The following is a 19,394-nucleotide window of genomic DNA, read 5'->3' on the forward strand; positions in this document are numbered from 1 at the left end:
AGGGATTATCCTCCGACTTGGAACGCATTTATCATCCCTGCAATGTCACAGCATGAGAGTCGCTCCATGAATTGTCTTGAAATCACATCCAAGGCAAAGCAGCATGACTGACACGTTTCACTGGCATTTCTGCTTCTTCCAATCAGGAGCAATTTTTTTGTTTTGCTTTGTTTAATTTCAGATTGGCTGTCAGCTTTCCGAGGTGTATTTTTCTGTTCTGAAGAGTCACTCAACACAGGAGATGGGCTTTAAAATTCACAGGAACTCCAAGTGGCCAAGAAGCCCTGCAGTTTCGAAGCTAATTCTCTAACAACAGACCAAACCTTGGCACTGGAGGCTCCTCCACAGCCTCCGGCTGAGGGACTGGGTTCCTCCCAGTCTAGGAGAAGGGTTGAGAAGGTGAAAATGGACTACGAGCTCAGCTCCTCCTTTGTTCCCTGGAGACTGTACAACCCATGAGGCCCATGTCAAAGTAGGAAGGAAAGGCAGCTGCTCCAAAGGAAGGTTTATCTTCCTTAACCACTCCTTCATCAGGCTTGTCCTCAGGAAGACCTACCATAAGCCTGCTTTGGCCAGTTCTCCATCCAGATAGCAGAGGGAGCGAACATGAACCAGCAAAGTCCTCCAGTCCCTACGCCTGCCCCTTCTACAGCCAGCATGGCACCATGGGGAAGCTCCCAGGAGTCTGCAGCTCCATGCAGGTCCATGGAGGAAGGTAAGAGTACAAGGTAGGAGGATTAAAGCAGCAGAAGAGGAGGGGATAAAACTCCAGCCAAAGCAGACCAGGGTTTTTATAAACATATCAAGGGATAAAAAGCCAAGAGGAAGCACATCCTGGAAAGCCTATTTGGGCAAGGGACAGAAGGCCACAACTAACTAGCACTGCTGACAAATGGCTCAGGCTCTGCAAGTGCTTGCTTGGACCTGGCCCGGGTAGGAGCAAAAAGGCCACTTGCAAGGGCATGTCCTCACCAAAGGGACCCTGAGCACGTCTGAAACCTGTGCCAAGAGCCAAAGCTACTGGCTGCCACATGACAGCAATTTCTTACAGCTACAGAGGGATGTGTGTCCCTCCACCTGCAATTCACATCCACAGACTCCTCCTTGCAGAGGTGCCAGGCTACACCTACAGCTTTCCTACAGTCACATGTGCTCCCTCCTGTTTGCATTGATACAAGCATGCGTTGAGACTGATGGAGGCCAAGGTCCACACCCCTCCCTCTGTTCAGCTGGAGCAGGGATTTGACCCAAACCCTCCAGGCTTTAAGGAGAGACTTGAATTCCAACCTACGGTGTTTGGAGCCAAGTTTTTTTGCCTACAGCTTTCCTAGAGCCATGGGTGTGAATGGTGTGTCGCCATTCATCCCCCGCCCAATGCCACTGCATGCTTCTTGCGCAGATGAGAGCATTAACTTTCCTATTTTTAAGCCCAACAAGACTCCCAAAGCAGATAACAGGAGCTTGCATGGCTGAGTTGGAAGCGTGCGTGTCAGTCTCTGACCTTGAGTGGAGTCTGGCAGCCACTTACCTGTTAAGACAGGAAATAACTGTCCTTCTACGGATGCTTTATGCCTGGGAACAGAGCTGCTCAGCCTGGCTGGATTTCACCCCGGTGCATTCACAGACAAACACTTCTAACTCCTCTGTGAAATAACACCCTCAGCCGATACGTTCGGTATGAGTGCAGCTCCTCTGCAAATATCTTGTAACTATAATTAACACTTAGGACATCTTGTAATTTATAGTCACCTTGCTAGACCCAAGCTCAAGACAGATCTGTGCCATGCAAGCAAGGCTGAGAATATAAGTACTTACAAGTATAAATGTTTATTTTGCACTGAAAACAAATTATCAATAGATGCCGTGCTAGCATGGCACCTCACGTTACTTTGCATGAAGGACACTGAACTATTTGACTGCTGACATTAAAATAAATGTACTGTGCTTTGACAGGTACTTCACTGACTTTGAAGAATACACGTGTAGTGTATGAAAAACTGCTGCATGTGTTGGCTGCTACACAAATTTAGAGACGCCGTACAAACTGATCCTGACATAAGCCAGATTTTCCCCCAATACCACAATTCCTTGTTCACCAACAAGTTCCATCAACTTCCATTAGAGTTGTCAAAGATTGTATAGCCCAGGCTTTTATCACTTGCCTATGTTTAAGCACATGAGAAGTCAATGGGATTGCTTGATGGTTTGAAGCTGAGTGCTTCCCTCTATGGGGGGGATCTCTCTGCATAATTTACTAGCATGTGGGGAAAACATTAGCATCCTACACGTGAAAAATGAAATCCAGACCTCACCAAACTTAGGGCGTTTGGCCATTCGGCTGGGATTCTTCTCTTTTTCTTTACAAGTGTTTTCCTGAAGTCAAGTCTTCTCTGTGAGAAAAGCTCATCACAAAGTCAGAATGCAAATATGTAGGTTTCAGGATATTTTACCTACAACGTGTTCTGCTTATTTTTAAAAGAATGTGAAAAGACTCCTGTGAGAATCAAGTCTAACAATCAGGACTGGTCTACACAGAGATGAAAATCACTGGGAAGTGAACTACATCTGTGAGCACACATTTGCAATTCCTGCCTGTCCAAACAGATCAATCAGCCCACCTTCGTGCTGTTTTATAGCACTACTGCTTGTCAGCTCTGTTCACACACTGCTATTGCCTAAATCGTGCTAATCAGCTGGTCAGATAAAAGTTATTACAAAAGTTGGAGAAATGTAAATACACAGCTTCTTTTCTTACCTTCCACTGAGAAGGAAACCGATAACAACAGCCAGCAGAATAACTCCCACTGTTACAGACACAACAATTATAGGAATCTGGCTCTGGTCGCTGGATGCAGCTACTGCTGAGATGAGAAACAGAAAATGGAGATTAAGGTTAAAATTACAGTCAGCACTCGCATGGGTCTTTCTTGTAAGGCTGCCAATGAAGTTTCAGTCTTACCAGTTCATTTCTTCTTTTATGGTTTGTGCTTTCCCCCTTTGCTGTCTGTTTCTACTTTGGAATGGAAATGGGTGGAAAGAAACCAAAGCACATGCAAAACCAAGCCAAAAACCAAACAAAATCCCATCTCATCACTGAATCAGGAACTCAGTGTTAGAGAACTCAGCTTTTGAGTTTGCAGGCTGGAGTTTCTCCTTCCCAGGTCAGCTACATTAGAAATCACACGGATAAAAGATGAAAACCAAATAGAGAAAATATTTCTGGAATGTTGTTGCTGCTGTTACTAAATAGGAGATGTGAATAAGATCGGAGACAATTAGCACTATCTGTACTTCAAGAAGCTATGAACAACTTAAACCCAACTCGTTGTAGCATCCGTATCACGTGGCCAGAAAGTGCCTGCTGTAAAATAGGAATCTGCTAAGATACATCCACTGTTTGGTCTTTTTATCTGCTAAGGAAAGCATAACTGTGCTTACTCATGCCTTGTAAAGATCCCTTCTGACAAAATACTGAGATGAATCCTGTGATAAAGACACAGGCAGAAAGGCCAGGAAATCTGTTCGAGAACCGGGTTTTGCCATATATTTAGTAAGAGCAGTTGAGTAGATTCCTGCAACCTGAAAAACTGAGATGCTAACAGCACTTGTACCATGCTTATTTGCTTTGCACTTCAAGGGAAGGGAGCCCACCTCTCGCTGGGGCTCTGCACATGCAGTTCCCCAAGCAGAACCCAAACCCTCCTACCTCCACTGCCAGCCATTTAGCTGCACGCCACCACCCTGGAGTACAGATCCAGCTTCCTCTCCCAGAAACCTGCTCCCGGGCATATGTGCTGCTGTTGTAGGGGAGAAACCTCATTATAGGTCCTGCTGGGGCTCGGGAGCACCTGCCCTGGCGTTGGCGCCACGTGCAACTTCAGCCACTCGAGGAAGCGGCGAGGCAGGAATGGATTGTGTGCTGAAGATGGCCTTTAGCTCAACAGTTGAAGTAAAGGGGGTCCTTAGCATCGGATTAACTTTACAGAGGCTATAAAATAACTGAATATAGCCCCGTATGAATTGTTAAAAGAAAAGAAAGAAGGAAAGGTGAGACATTAAACTTACATCTACAATAGGTTTCAAGTAGCTCTTCATACAGGAGCTCTCTGGTGCTCGACTGCAAGCAGCATGGGCTCAAGAACAGTAAATGATTTCAGAATGACTGGCCCAATACATTAAATATTTAATGTTAACTGCTCCAAACCCGTGCCATCATCCAGAGATTTTATTAGCCTCACGAATTTATAGAAGCTCCTTAAGATGATGTTTTATTACTTTCTTGACAAAGTAATTAAAAAGAAAAACATTTAAAGGAGAACATTAAGCTATTACTCTGGTGGTTTTCTGCACAGCTCAAGGGATGGGGAAATACGATGGATCCTGCCGTGATCTATGGCAGCACAAGAGCACGAATTTGTAAACCCATCTGGGATCTTGCTGCCGTGCGAAGAGGGGAACTTGCATTACTGTCCCTCGCCTTGGTGACATGTTCCAGCTCCGTCCCAGGTGATCAACTGGATTAGCCCACTAATCCAGGAGAAAAAGTTTTTGTCAGGGTCAGAGATGAGCTCTGTGGCTCTTAAAAAGGAGGGCAGCAGCAAGCGGATAACATCCAACAACAGCTCCCACCCAACTAAAAACATCTTTTGAAAAATGCTGATCTGGCTGCATCATAGTGCTTTGCTGAACAGCACAGTACGTAAAACTAACCCAAAGTTTCAAAAAAGAGAAAAATCCAGAACAAGTCCCAGCTTTTTTCACCCCTCCACTTCTCAGGTACAATGCTTAGATCATGCAGCCGTCAGCAATTGTGATATTTCCTCCAAGCATATCAAAAAGAAATTTACAGGAACTGAAAACAAAACATGATGCTTGGTCCAAACAATTTTGGAGGGTGAGTGCTTGATTCTCACACCAGTCACTGAAAGGTTTCTGTTTGTGCCTGAATCAAAATTATTTGCTTTGGCTCTCTGAGAGTTTCAGATCTGAACTCTGACACAGCACTGGGATTTCAATCTGTGCTTGCTTTCAGTGTGCCTGGTTCTCTGGGACGCGGGAACACAGGAACGCAGCTGGGAGGCTGGTCACTCTGTCACTCTCCTGGCACTAAGATTTACTTTGCGTATGGCCTTGGGGGACAAAAATCCCACTTTTTTTAAAGGTCTAAAATGTCAAATGGAACAGCATTTGCCGAAGATACTGAGGCTTACGCTGCATTTCAGTTCTGCCAAGCATTTAAACATCTGGTTAAATGCTCCTTCAGCCACAGTGTTATTCCAACACACTTAGTCCAAAAGAGGAACAGTTCCCAACTCCTGAACTGAGGACCAGGTAGCACTCCTATGCCTACACATCAGTTCTTTACCATCAGAGAAGCACCTACTTCTCTGTCTCAAAAGGGCTGAAAAGACTGGTAGGCAGGTGCAACTAAACGACGTTAGTGCTGTGAAGTGTTTTAAGATATTACCAAGTGATGCCCTCAGAAAAACCCCGATTAGCACAGATACTTACACAAGAGGCTTTGAGGAAGTGTCATTATTTTTGGACTAGGGCTGTAGGTGATGATGGCACTGGATCAAATGTGCATGTATTTAATATATTTTGTTAATATTCTGGAACACTGTTACTCAAATTACTCTAAACTAGAAACTTTCCAATGGCAAGCATAACTTCCCTAGCATAATATAGAGTAATTTTCAGTATAATGTGATTTTGTTGCTACTTATAGGACACGATTAATGTTTAACACAATAAGAAATAGATTAAATAGACCATTCTTATTGCATTAATGCTTGCATCATGATGCAATTTGCACTATATTAGTTTAATCACTGGCTCCACAGTTGCATCTGTACTTATACAGCGATTCCTTTAAAAACCTATTACGGCTTCAAAGGTAGCATTCATTGAAATCACAACTAGCAATCCTTTTCTCAAAGAGCTGACGATGGATTTTAAATGGACTGGAGTAACAGTAATCAAAGTATTGATGAATTTGTATTTCTAAGGAAAATGTGGAACCAATTGGCTCTTTTCCACAGGACTAAACGGAGCATTTCCATCATAAAGTTTCTCTTCTACCCCAACAGTATAAAAGATTAATAAATTACAGTTGTACAAACTGAAATAGATATCTCAAGTACACTATTTTTGAAGGACATCTTTAGACCTCAGCAAAAAAATCTGGTAATCAGGACAAAAGGAATTTCCCCACAGCTGTGCCTGAACCCACGAGAAAGCTCAGCTGGGCCTCTGCTTTTCTCTGGAGTTCACCCAGCCTCAGAATCTGCTCCAGAATGCAGACCTGGATGATCGCATTCATTAAAAGAACAAAAAAACCCCTCAAGCTCCACAAATTTGTAACAGGCCAAGCGAAGTCCTATGCCTGCAGTGCACATTTTTGCCATTTCTGATCACTAGTCAAATTCCGTTCCTCAAGGCTGTGGCATTGGCAACCAACAGAAGCTGTCTTTCAACTTGACAGTAAGCAAAAGATGCAAATGTTGGTTAAGTTCTTCCCCTCACAAAGGGGCACCATTCCAGGAGAAAGAGGCTTTTCCCCCAACAGATACTTAAGAGAGCTCATCATCGACTGCAGACAGCCTGTAGAGGTGTGAAGGAGGTCTCATCCTCTCCCTCCTCCTGCCCTCTGACCCTTCTCCTCCCGATGCCCTCCCTTGCCTACGTGGAGCACAGTTTGCTGGCATTGCACAGGTGTAAGAAAGGGGGCATCCTCATCTTCCCTCACCCAGTGGCATGACAGCAGCAACTGTTCAACCCTAACGGTTCTCACAAATACAGGATTTTTCTAAGCAGTGAATGCTGTGAATTTCTGGAGCCTCAGCTCCTGGTGCTTCACCTCCTGCCCCACCACGTGAGACGAGGAAGCAAGCACAGATGTGTTAACCTGCCCAGCATACAGACATGACGTGCCTGATGTTCCTTAAGTCAAGGGAGGAGGCCAGAAGGAGGGAGAGAGCATGAGAGTGACAGAGCTCTCTGCAAAGGTATCGATCCACTGCCTCCTTGCTGGTAACCATTGCAGAGATGTGGACTGACAGTAATTAAAAGGACTTACACACGGGGCTGGTTTCAAACTCAAATCTTCGGCTGAAGCCACCGTAGCCAGCAGCTGTCCGGGCTCGGATCTGGAAGACGTACGCTGAGCCTGGTTTCAAGCCATCTGCTGTAATCATCGTCTCTTTGGACTTGATGATGGTGTAGCTCGTCTCCTGGTCCTTTTCCCAAACCCCCCAGAAAACACAGAAAAAAAAGGTTCAAACACACCAACACACAAATAGTGCCTCTCATGGAAGAGACTCTTAATGCCCACACCAAAGTTACCAAGAATGAATGAAATATGCACTTTTGAGGATCTCTTCCCCCCAAAAAACACTCTGAAGGTCCTTTCTACAGTACGAAATGATAGAATTGATTTTCACTTGCCCTGCAGCTTTTATAACCAGTGATTCTGTAAGGCATGGAAGAGATCGGAGGTATTTTCCACTGTAAATGACAACACACGGGGATGAAAATGGCACCTGAAGCAGGAACAGCGTTCCATTGCTCTGGATGTGCACTGCTGTCTTAAAAGGCAGCACAGCTGGCACAGACATAGCTGGGGCAATGGAAACGTTCAAACTACAATTAAAAATCAATCCCAAGGTACAGCAAAATGGAAAATAGTTTCATAGACTCAAAGAGGGATTTTGATTTATACCTAAAATACCTCCATGCAATGCAATTAGTCCTAAAAGAGAACACTATATTATTAATTATACAACTTTATGCTGGCGTTTCTAGAAACACGAATTAGATGTTGGCCAGGAACAGTCAACTAAAACTCTAGGAAGATAACTAATTTTGCAGTGAACTCTGAAGCAATGAACTCGAAGAAAATTTGCTGAAATAAATCTTCATTTAAATCAGTTCTAATGCGAAAGAGTTTCAGTTCTTTGATTAAAATTTCACTCAAATGCTTGGTAATTACTCTTAGAATTATTTACTGTAACACATAATCTTGACAAGAGCTCATAAATTAAGGGCTACAAACTGGGAAACTGTTTTTTATTCACCATATCCTCTCAGATCTAAATTATTATGAGGTAAGCAGGAGTTCTTAACAATTTCTTACTGAGATTTCTGCACAGCTATTAGGATCTGAACTGATTTTTCTTTTTGCTTTCTTATTTAACGGGCAGCTTTCTATAGGCAGTATGCCTGGCTAAGGCCCTGGGAATCTCTAAATGTAGGATTACGGATTTTCTCATTGAAGCTTGTAGCTATGCGAGACTGTATCAGAGGCATTTATTTCTACCTGCCTTTTTTTTCCTGTTAAGGAGTGATTTCTCTTAAAGGAATGTGATCTGACAAACCTCAATTTTCCAAAACATTTAATATCGATCATTCTCATCCCCTGGAAATGAACACTGTGAATTTACTGTTATAAAGGGCCCAAACCTAAGAGAATATAAATGACAGTAACAACAAACAAGAAGGATTAAGGATGACATCCCAAATATAACAGAATGAATAGTTAAAAAGCAGTAAGCGAATATTAGTTCACATCTTTGCTTGTATGTCAGCCCAGTTTGGTTTTCAAACAACTGCTGATTTTGCAAACACTTTAACATTGAGCTTTCCTACAGAAACCACCAAGTTTCGCTATCAGCCTGAAACAAAGAAATCAAGACAGCATAAACTCAGACTGGCTGTAGCAACCTCCCCATGAATGACCTGCACTTTAAGAACTATTTAGTGAAGCTACTTGAAAATAATTTTGGACCACAAATACAACATTTGAAAACCTTGTCATTTGTTTGAAAACAAACTAAGCAAAACAAACGAACAGATGGATTTTTTTTGCTTTAATTATTTTCTCATTATTAACATTTCTAGAGGTTAATGTCTTCCCAGACCACTCCAAGGGAAGGATTCAGCGTACCACAACAGCTATTCAAACAAGTTAATAAAAGAATCCATAATTGATTATCTCCAGCAAAAGCATATACTGACTCTTTGTGCTTTGTTAGAATCCCACCATTCTGCAATTATATTTGCAAAATAATATATTTATTTATATATATTATATATAAACATATATATTAATATATAAAAATATATATATTATATATATATATAATATATTTGCAAATATAATTGCAAAATAGCAATGTTTTCATTTCAAGAAATGGTATTAACCTTTTTTTTTTCCCAAAATAACATATTGAACAGAATAGTTCAGTTGGAAGGGACCTACAAAGATCATCGAATCCAACTGCCTGACCACTTCAGGGCTAACCAAAAATTACAGCATGTCATTGAGGGCGTTATCCAAATGTCTCTTGAACCCTGACAGACATCATCCATCTCACTAGGAAGCCTGTTCCACTGTCTGACTACCCTCATGGTGAACAAATTTTTCCTGATTTTTAGTCTGAAGCTCCCCTAGTGCAGCTTTGTGCCATTCCCGTGCATCCCAACAACCACGTCAGACTGCACACAGATCCTGCACTCTTCCTCTAATCCTGGCTCTGGGACCTGGTTCCACTCTTCCTCACCAGCTGGAAAATGAAGATCATCTCTCCCCGAATCTCCCCATGGGACTCACAGCAGGTCCCCAGGAAAGGCTGAGCTAGTCAGCTCTGCCTTGCCCAAAATCTGGGCTGCTGGCAACTCTAGCTGGTTCTCCACTGTAGGTTTCTGGGCAGAAAGCTGAGAGCTCAGCTCTATTTAAGCCACTCATGCCCCATCCCAAGTTCCCTCGACTACAGGAAGAAAAAAGTTGATTTTATCTCAATGCAGAAAGTTTCTAAATCTCTTTTCCCTGTCAGCATGGACTGCTGGACTGGGTTGCTCCCAGGGAGGAAGAAAGAAGAGAAGGAGGAGCAAGGATCCAGAGTGGTTGTATGCTGAGTGACTTCACCTAGGTAACAGGCATACCTAATTGAAGATCTTCTCTAAAATAGAAATTCGGAAAAAAAAAAAAAAAAAAAAAAAGAGAATTGTGACTCAATTTCATTATTTCGTTCTCTTTTTTTTTTTCTAGGTAGAAAATGTGTTTGTTTCAAAAGAAAAAAAGAACACCTTACGGTTCCAGTTAAGTCCAGAAATTGCTATTCGGTCGAATCTTGCAGACCTCATTTTTGGAAATCTTAGATCAGTTACATCCTTCACAAGATGTTACTTAGACAAAATGCACTTGTTTCCATTTTTTTTTAAACTGTATTATTTTTTCAGGAAGAGAACAGGTCACCCTTTGAAACAGAGACAGAGAGAGACGAGCTTTGCAGGAAGAGAGTGTTTCTCATTACGTGGAGAGCTCAAGTTGGAAAAGCAAGGCAAGCTTTTAAAAGCCAGGATGCCCTTCTTCACATCAGAACAGACACAATCTGTCTGTGAATCTTTCTCCTCTCCTCATATCAGGGACGCAAAACCAAATTAGGAACTGAAATACCAAGTGCAAGGGACAGCCTGATGCTTCCGGGAGGATGGGGAAGCTTAATCCCCAAGCCCTCCTATTTTTAACAAATAAGCATGCTCTACCTCAATGTGATAAGGCTGGAGAGGAATCTGACACACAGATTTAACATGTTTGTTCAAGAGAAGTGGCACACTAATGGAAAATAACACCCTCATTTCAACTCTTCCTAATCATTTACTGCAAAATCAATGTGACATTGATTTATGCATAAAACTGCTCCATTCCCTTCCACAACTCAGATAATTATAACTAAAAGAAGAGGACAGTAAAGAGAAGGTACTTGGGATGCTCAGCAATCAGTCCGTCACACCTTTTCAAAATATTTGATTTCGTATTCCAGGATGATGCCGTTGGGTCGATCTGGCTCCTGCCAGGAAAGGGAGATGCTATTTTTAGTTATCTTCCCTTTTTTCACACTACTGACTGGAGAAGGTGCTGCAAGACAAGGAGAAAAACAGAACAGACAAAACCATGGTTAGTAAGATGGCCTGCCCCTTCTGAATTCAAACTCCCCAACACAACGTGATCCTTAGCTACTGCAGATCGGTGGGGGCTGTTTTCACCTGGGTGGTCTTTGCCCATTTTTAAAAATAAATAATCATGCTACCTACTGTCTGAATTAGAGCAGTAATGATTTCCCCCAGATTAAGGGCTGAGTCCCTTAAAGGGTTTGTAATGAATGCCGGGGAGCTGCCTCATGCCACTGCTGGCGTTTCTGGAAACCTTTGGATTTCACTGTTTGTTGATTTACCTAAAACTTGAAACAGCATCTGATCAAATGGCAAGGAGAAATGAGATTGAAGAGGAGGAACTTGCTCTGAATGAAGCAAGGCAGAGGTATAAAGTGGCATGACCCCAGAAAAAGCAGTGGACTCGCACAGATTTTCAGCAGCTGAGGATCTGACCAGCATCGCCCACCCGTGCAAAGTGCTAACATGAACTAATGTTACCCGCTTACACCTCGACCTTGTCTTTTCAAGCATTTTTCAAATACATCAACCCCACACCTTGTCTTTTCAAGCAACTTTTCACATGTGTCACGGAGCAGTATTACCACAACAGAATTACGTATCGATTACCTATTGCTTTCCTTCGGCTGCTTGGAAGGTGTGTGTTTTAGTGGGTACAGAAGCCCTGTGGTTACGTGGGCTCCTTAACTATTTGTTGCTTCTGTTTGCGCACTAGCTAAAGTCCAGGCATCCTTCAGCCCCTCTTTCTGGGAGCACTGCACAGGATAGCAGGCCATTACAATCTTTATAATTCAATTGCTCTCCATAAATATCACCGGGGTGTTACAGAAGTTCGCAGGGTGCTTGGGGAGGCCATGGAATGAAAGCAGCTATACAGCTCTGCTTATTATTTTAAGATGCAGCCCTCAAAGGTTATCTGCCCTTTGCAGCACACATGTGCATAAGAAACAGGCTTGCTTCTTTGTTTTCAGCCTGATACTGCAGAGACTTTTCAAGTTTTTGTTTTGTTTTGTTTTGTTTTGTTTTTTACCATCCCTGCCAGCTCCCTGGTAAAAGTTGCTATGGGAAATGCAACCACAACACCCCAGTTATTTCATGCCAGAGATGAGGAAAGCAACACCAAGTGAAAAGAAAATGGGATAGGAAAAAATTCATCGTGCCTAGTTTACTGGGCCCAGGCTCTCTATGTAGCTACAGAGGAAGAAAGAACAGCTTCCCCAGAGGAAAAGCAGCCCATGCCTGGCCAAGAGCCTTCCAATCACCCTCTGGACAGGCCAGGTCTCAGCAAGGATTAGAGAAGGGCTGGGGAGACCGATGGCAAAGGCCTTTGTGGGAATACAGGGAAGTGAGCGTAAAGATCAGCAGCAAATGAACCCATTTTATTTCCCCAAATGTGCTTGAAATTACAAAAAAAAAAATTTACTTCTCCTATAGGCAGGACTGGCTAATTATCATAATGCTCAAAAAAAGCCCCAAAGCAATTAAGTAAAATAAAGACAACAAACAAATTAAATTTGCCAAGTCTGATCTTCAGCCAGAAAGAGTAAGGGAACAGCTCCAGATGATTATCCCTGGAAACCCTGAAGGCTAGTAATGAGCTTTCTTGTTTTAACCAAGTTTCTGCATTTCAGCCTCTTTTCATTCCCAGCTTTTCTCACTCCTGTTTACTAATCTCTCACCCACTTGGCTCTGGGAGGATCCTGAAAGGTGTTGGTCGTTTCCATATTGTTTGCTGCTGGAGAGCTGGCAACAGCTGCACGGACACGCTAGCTTTTGGGCTGTTCATATACCACTGTGCTCACAACTGCTCCGCTGAGCAGGTAAAAACCACCTTGATTTGAATGATGATTGTGTTATTTATGTAAGCACCACATGGTGATCACCACCAATTTTTCATCCGCAAAAGTCACCTTACCCTCGAAACTAATGTCCTCCACAATTTCTTGGACTGTGTGAAGGCTAATAAGAAAACCACACAAAACTCAATCCACTAACCTGGAACAGGACGTTCCATTAATTAGTCCACGAGCCTACATGAGTGTCGTGCAGGAACATGCATGGCAAGCTGAGTTGTGCCATGTGTGTACTGTCACATGTGTTAGGCCAGAGAGGACACAGCGAGTAGTGAATTTGTTACAATAGGATGAATTCCCCACCTAATGCAAGGGAAGCTATGTGGTTTTCACACACATCAAAAAAAAAACTTGCACTTTGGGGTGGGGGTGCCAAATAACAGACAGTTCTGAATTCTGAATTCTACATCTCTATTTAAATAGAAGATACTGAGCACTTTTATCGTGAGCCACCTGGATGCCAGAGGGGGACGGAGCCACAAAAGAACCCAGGAAAATGGGCCTGCATCCCTCCGGGACTGTCCTCTGACACCCCGCAGACCTGCAACACCTACCCCAGGCTTGCCTAGCTGGCAGCAGAGGTCTGGTGCAATGGGAAAGTCGAAACTGAGCTTTAAACCTCTTCAAAGTGCCATTAGGAGACGCAAACCTGACAAGTACAGTGAAGGAAGACATCAGGCTGAGGAGATCCCAGCCCTCTCTTGTATCAAACGCCTCTCACGAAGGTGCAAACTGCAATCCTCAGCATCAGGAATGCCTGAGCAAATAACCAACCTTTTTTCTGCTTTACTGAGATCTCCTGAAGTGTTTGTAGGGCTGAGGCTCACAAGTGCATTAAAAACACAACAATGATGCAAGTGCTCCTGAATGCTTCAGCTTCTGCAAAACCCTTCCCTGGGCTGCTCGGGGCAGTTCAGCTCTCGTCTTCATGGGCACAGCACATCACAAAATGCACCACTGCCTGTCTGAAAGCATCCTTCAGACTCCACACTCCCCTAAAACAGAGCTTCCTCTTTAAAAACCAGTGTGTGTTGCCACAGGCCTTCGCTTTGCTAGTTAGCAGATTCGTGGAGTTAAATTTCTGGGTACGTAAGCCTCCAATGTTCAACTGCAGCTATGCAGAGTATTCTGCTCTACCGGGAAAAGAAAGGAAGATAAGGAAATGAGCAACCGAATTCTCAAAGTAAATTAGAAAAGGAGTAACTGTATCCTTTTTGAATCTCCTTCAAAAGAAGCGTTAAAGTGTAACCGTGAGATAAAGGCCAATTAAGTAAATTCAATAAATCCCAGTGGTGCTGGGATGATACGGCAACTACTCTGCATCCCCAATACAGGGAGACTACAATGTTCCGAACCCAAGAAGGAAGGTATAAGTATTTTAGAGTTTTCTTTGTCAAACAAAATGTAATCCAATCCGGGCGAGCAGACAAGGCCTGCAATCATTCCATCTTAAAAGCCTGCAAGTGGATACTGTGCTATATGATCTCAGGAAAATAAAGGGATTACTTGAAACTTGCTTTTTAAAGGTCACTGCTTCTGCAAGGGCAGCATCCTTTTAATAGAAAGAAGCCAAGCCACTGAGAAGTTCCATTTGGGGTATAATGCATAAAAAAAAAAATTGACATAAGAGTCAAGATATATAAAGCTGTAATCTCCTATGGTTTTATGCAAGCAGACAGAAGTCTTGTTCAAATCCCTGCCCTGACACTACAAAGAGTGGATGTACATAGCGAATTGTCTACATGTTGCTTTACAAATAACCTGCACACTTTACATTAATTTCTAAGCACTCAAAATCAAAGAGGGATATTACATCATTTATGTTTATGTTTGCCATCCATGAAAACAGCCATGCATGTGATGAAAGCAAACAGAAGATGTAACTAGGTGTGAAATTGCGAATGTACATTTTGCTTTCCTGAGACCAAAATTCATCAGGAAGGAAATAAAATGACAGACTGATTCTATTTTTTTTTTAATTTTGTTTCTATCATTTTTTAAGGAGAATAAGTGGCCATACCAAATAAATAAATTCAAGTCTCTGCAGAAGATGCATCATTAGTCACATTTGAATAACTGCAGGAGATGATTTCATGAGGAATAGACCTTTTAGGACATTCTTCCTCTGCAACCTTTGGTAATGAGCAACATTAGCACTGAATGAGCCATCCAGGCACCAAAAACAGTGTTTAGAAAATACTGTTGTGTGTCCCACTAACATCTAATAAACAATGATGCTTATGGGAATAAAATGTTAATTGTATTTTAAGAGAAACTAATGTTATCAGGTGAATGACCACTGCACCCAGATAAAACAAATAATCCAGTTTCTACATCTCATGGTCTATCTAATGCTCTCTCCAGTCCAATTATTTTTGCCATGGTATTTTTCACTCTGGCATAAACAACAGCTAATGGCTCCCCATCTAACCCTTACCCCCACAGTGTTCTTTTCCATTAACTAGTGGGTAAAACTGAGCACAAAATACTAGCTCACATCACCCTTGCGGCAAAAAACAAGCCACCAGTCCAGGACCTTCAATCCAGCTTCCACTTGGGCCAGGACTGATGCTCACCAGCAGCAACCTGTGGAAGCCCAGGAGGAGATGCGGATTTACATGAGCAAAGACACCTCTCCTTTGGCTCTCCAGCTTTCTGTCTTTGCTGATGCCTCCGTCTCTTTTGGAAAGAGCAAAAAGGAAGGACCCTGCCACTACCATCTCCACCCTGGCTGCCACCGTGGTTTATAAGCATCTATGCTATGGATTTTCATGTCTATTTTACATGCATTTGCAGTTTCTTTTAACCTGATTACATTCCCGTATGTGCAAGCATTTGGGATCTAATGCTTCAGACCCCTCAATAAACCTTGGGGTTCCTCCCTCCAGCTGATGCCATGTTTCTTCTGCAGTCTGAGTTTATGCCAGGAGATTTAGAAGTCAAATTCATGCTGGTGATTAAATCAGTACCTTCACCTGTCATCATTTAAACAAATAGTTATGCTATCATTAACACACACATAAGGCTAGGTTTAACTAAAGAAAATGAAAGCTGTATGTATCTGAAGAGTAGCCACAAGACAAGTAATTCAGGTTCCACTTCAAAACCCTGGTTTACTGAAATTTTTCACAGTTTCTAATTAGTGACATTAGTGATTTTTTTCTCAGACCTTTGATGACTTCAGAGGTTGGAGCACCACCTGCATTATTCAAAGAACCACACTACAGGCATGGGAAACTGCAGAAGGCTTCAAGCAGGAGATTAATTTTAAACAAGGTACATACACTATATGTAGTAGAAACAGAAACTCTGTTTTGAAATTAATAGTGGCAAAAAGGAAGACTTCCCTGTATTGCCTCTTTGCATCTCTGTATAGAAACAATATGCTTTTAGAAAAGCTCAAAACCCAATGGCTCCCCAAGAGTACTTTTATTGCAGATATTCCACTTGGGTCAGAACTTAGCATTTAAATCATAACTTGAGTTTTGTGGTTTTTTTTTTCATACTTCTAATATCCCAAGATGAACCCCAGTTTGCCTGATAATGGGTTTAAAAACTCTTTGACCCCTGAGGAAAAATAGTAATGAAACGCTCCTGGCTAGTTACATGAACTGGACAGACCCCAGTTTGCAGCTGCTTGTAAGTATTTTTGCAAACCGGGTCCTGAAAATTAAAGGTCCTTAATGCCATTTCAATTCTGCCCGAGATCTTACATGGGATTTCAACGATGCACAGGCCCTACACAGGGCAAGGAGTAAATTTTTTGCCACAGGATTAAATCTGAACACCTTGCAAAACACAAGACCAGTCTTAAAACACAGTTCAGGTATGGAAATCTTCCTCTTGAATGTTTTTTGAAGGTATCCCTTGACTAAATGGAGAATTCGTGCAGGTTCTTTTCACACATCAAACATCAAAATAAGAACGCAATCTTCAAATTTCCTTGGCAAGAAATATAGAGTATTTACTCACATCTTCTACCTCCCAAGAAGAACACCTGAGGTAAATGCCAGGTCTCAGAACAATTCACAGTCTCTGTTTTGAACACGAAAACCTGAGACGCCTTGATGTATGCCTTAAAATCGCAGGGGTCATGCTGTCACATGGGGAGGGAAACCCAACTCAAACCCTTGACAGCCCTGACAAAATGCAGGGCCCCGTTTTTGTAACACGAGTCTGTGGTTAACCAGCAACCAGATTTCCCTCACACAAAAAGGGGCAATCTTTCAGGTGGTTCCCACCCCCGTCCCGGAAAGATTAAAGGCAGCTCCTTGAGCACGACAGCAAAATGTGACTTGGGGCCTAAGCTGGTCATGGAGCTGAGGTGCTCCCAAACCTCCCTGCTGCCTCCCAGCTGGTTGCAACGTTGGGTTTGTCCAAGGTTAAAGCCAAATTGCTGCCCAACTCTGTTTGGAGAGCATGTTGTTTCTTTGCCAAAGCTTTCCTCAAGTGATTTCTCACTAGACTTCTAGTCCTTGGACCTAAAATAACAGAAAAGTACCTCTGTTAAAGGCCGAGAGAGCAGGATGGATGCTGTGGTTTTGTGGACACTAATAACCTGAGGCCTTCAAGCAGCCTCACTACAGAAAAGTGCTCAGAGTTAGAAGGTAGAGAAAATGAGGAAAAAAAAAGTCAGTTCACACACATTGGAGAGATAACAGAAGCAATCTGCCTGCAATTTGCATTAGCATGGGGATTATGGTTCATCTCTTACATCTGATCTGTGTTAACAGCTCAGTATATACGCCTAGCTGAGACTGGGGTTGCAATGAGCCAGTGAAGTCTACAGTTTGGGCATTTACTGGGACCAAATACCCTATTTCTTCTGTAATTCCCCCTGTGCTAGCACAAACTGAGTGTGTGTATGCATGTGCTAATGTGGGTAAGTAAAGTAGACTAGGATAAAACTGTAAAAATAAGAATTTTATAGAATCATCTAGGTTGGAAAAGACCTTCAAGATCACCCACGTTGACTGATTTTAGTGATAGATCCAGCTATGACACTGATTGGTTTTACAGTTCAGCTCCACAAGCCACTGTTTTGACACTGATGATGAGTGAGTGCAGTAAAGATCCAGATGAGAGAAAGAAAGGTATGTCTTGGGGTGGGCCGGCAGCTCCTTGGGTGCTGTTGGCTAAGGAAGAACATCTGCCACATCCTGCACTGCTGAAAATTTGGCCTCAGTTACTGAAAATCTGGTCCAAGTGTGTCAGGCTGTGATTCAAACTGATGCTTTTGGTGTCTATCTCCAAGCAGGAGCAATGGGTGCTGGAACTGAAATGCCTTCATAGATCCAGCCTCTGTGACCTGGGGCACCCAAAAAAGCTTGGAGCAAGACGGGCATTGAGACAGAACCTCCTAAGTCACCAACCACCTCAGGTCCTGAGAGCATCACTCCTCCTCTCTGAGCACATCTTTACCTCATTCAAGGCTGCCTTTTCTCGGAGCATCTCCTGGAGGAGGTTGCAAGGAGAGAAGCAGCAAAAAGAAATACCACAGAAACCAAATAACTTCTGTTTAACAACTACTAGCTAACATCGACTTATCCACTCCTAAAGACCTATTTGCTTCTTGATGCAAATCTTTGTATGAACATGCAGGCCACGACACATTTAGTTAGTCCCATAAACTGTATTAAAAGAACATTAAAAGAACCAGCAAGACAACAGCGTTACTGCATGTACAAAATGACTGTTCAAATCCTCAATACCTTCACTGAGTAATAAACATATAGCCATAAATGTGTATCCAAACTGATTACTGATTATTGATGTTTAGGTTGTGAGGACAGTAAAATGCGCAGCTTTAAAACACTCACAGCTTTAGATCATTCCCATACACAGCTTTAAAACACTCACATCTTTTCCTCTTAATCAAAAGATGGCGTTAACCGTACAAAAGCAGCGTTCAACAGGTGCTCTTCAAAGGACAGCGGGTGCAGTCACTGAGAGCTTTGCTGTTCACGTCAATGTAACAGGCTGTTCAGCTTTCCCGTATCATCAGAGGGAACCGAGCAGATTCAGAGCAGAGCTTACAGGCCAACTGCTTTTTCCATGCTAACACTTTACTGAACTGATCAGCATGAAAGGAGCACTTAGGGACGCCATTGTGGTACCCTCAGGGACCCTCAGTGGTAACAGGCATTGCACCCATGCAGAACAACAGCCTTCCCACTCTAGCATCCTTGGTTACATTCATATCCAAAGACAACACACACATCTGGTGGCGCCTGTGATTTCAGAACAGAAGGCAAAAGGTTGCTAAGAGTCACTGAAGTGCTTACCTTTGTGGGGGTGGGCTCACTCCTACCCAGCCCCTTACGCGATACAAAGGATAGTCCGGCTTCTCCGCTACAGAGCCCCAAGATCGCTCCTTACCCAGGGCCCACACTGGAGCCTCAAGAGAAAAATCAGGTAGACCAACTGCCAGCACTCCTTTCTGCATGCCCCACTGCTGACTGTACAAACCTTTCTAAAACCACTGCTTTTATGAAGAAAAAAAAACACAACACAAATAACTGCTAAAACATTTACCTTAATGAAACTAAACCATGGCACAGCTATGGCACGTTGCAATCGCAACAGGAT

General features: G+C 42.8%; 1 protein-coding gene across 16 annotated transcripts in view; it reads right to left on the minus strand.

The window, feature by feature from the left end:
* EPHA5 (EPH receptor A5) overlaps positions 1-19,394 on the minus strand; it is a 199,918-nt gene that overhangs the window by 44,667 nt on the left and 135,857 nt on the right. For 11 of the 16 annotated variants that reach the window (XM_083832668.1, XM_083832676.1, XM_083832672.1 and 8 more), the window contains 3 exons: positions 10,794-10,918; positions 7,079-7,238; positions 2,756-2,861 (listed from right to left, as the gene is read on the minus strand). In XM_083832668.1, the coding sequence (XP_083688794.1) occupies positions 2,756-2,861; positions 7,079-7,238; positions 10,794-10,918 (391 nt within the window). The remainder of the gene's footprint in view (positions 1-2,755; positions 2,862-7,078; positions 7,239-10,793; positions 10,919-19,394) is intronic. The other 5 variants (XM_083832662.1, XM_083832673.1, XM_083832671.1 and 2 more) reach the window with 1 other exon arrangement.

Source organism: Anser anser, assembly GCF_964211835.1.
Source record: "Anser anser genome assembly, chromosome: 4".
In the NCBI taxonomy this organism is placed as follows: domain Eukaryota; kingdom Metazoa; phylum Chordata; class Aves; order Anseriformes; family Anatidae; genus Anser; species Anser anser.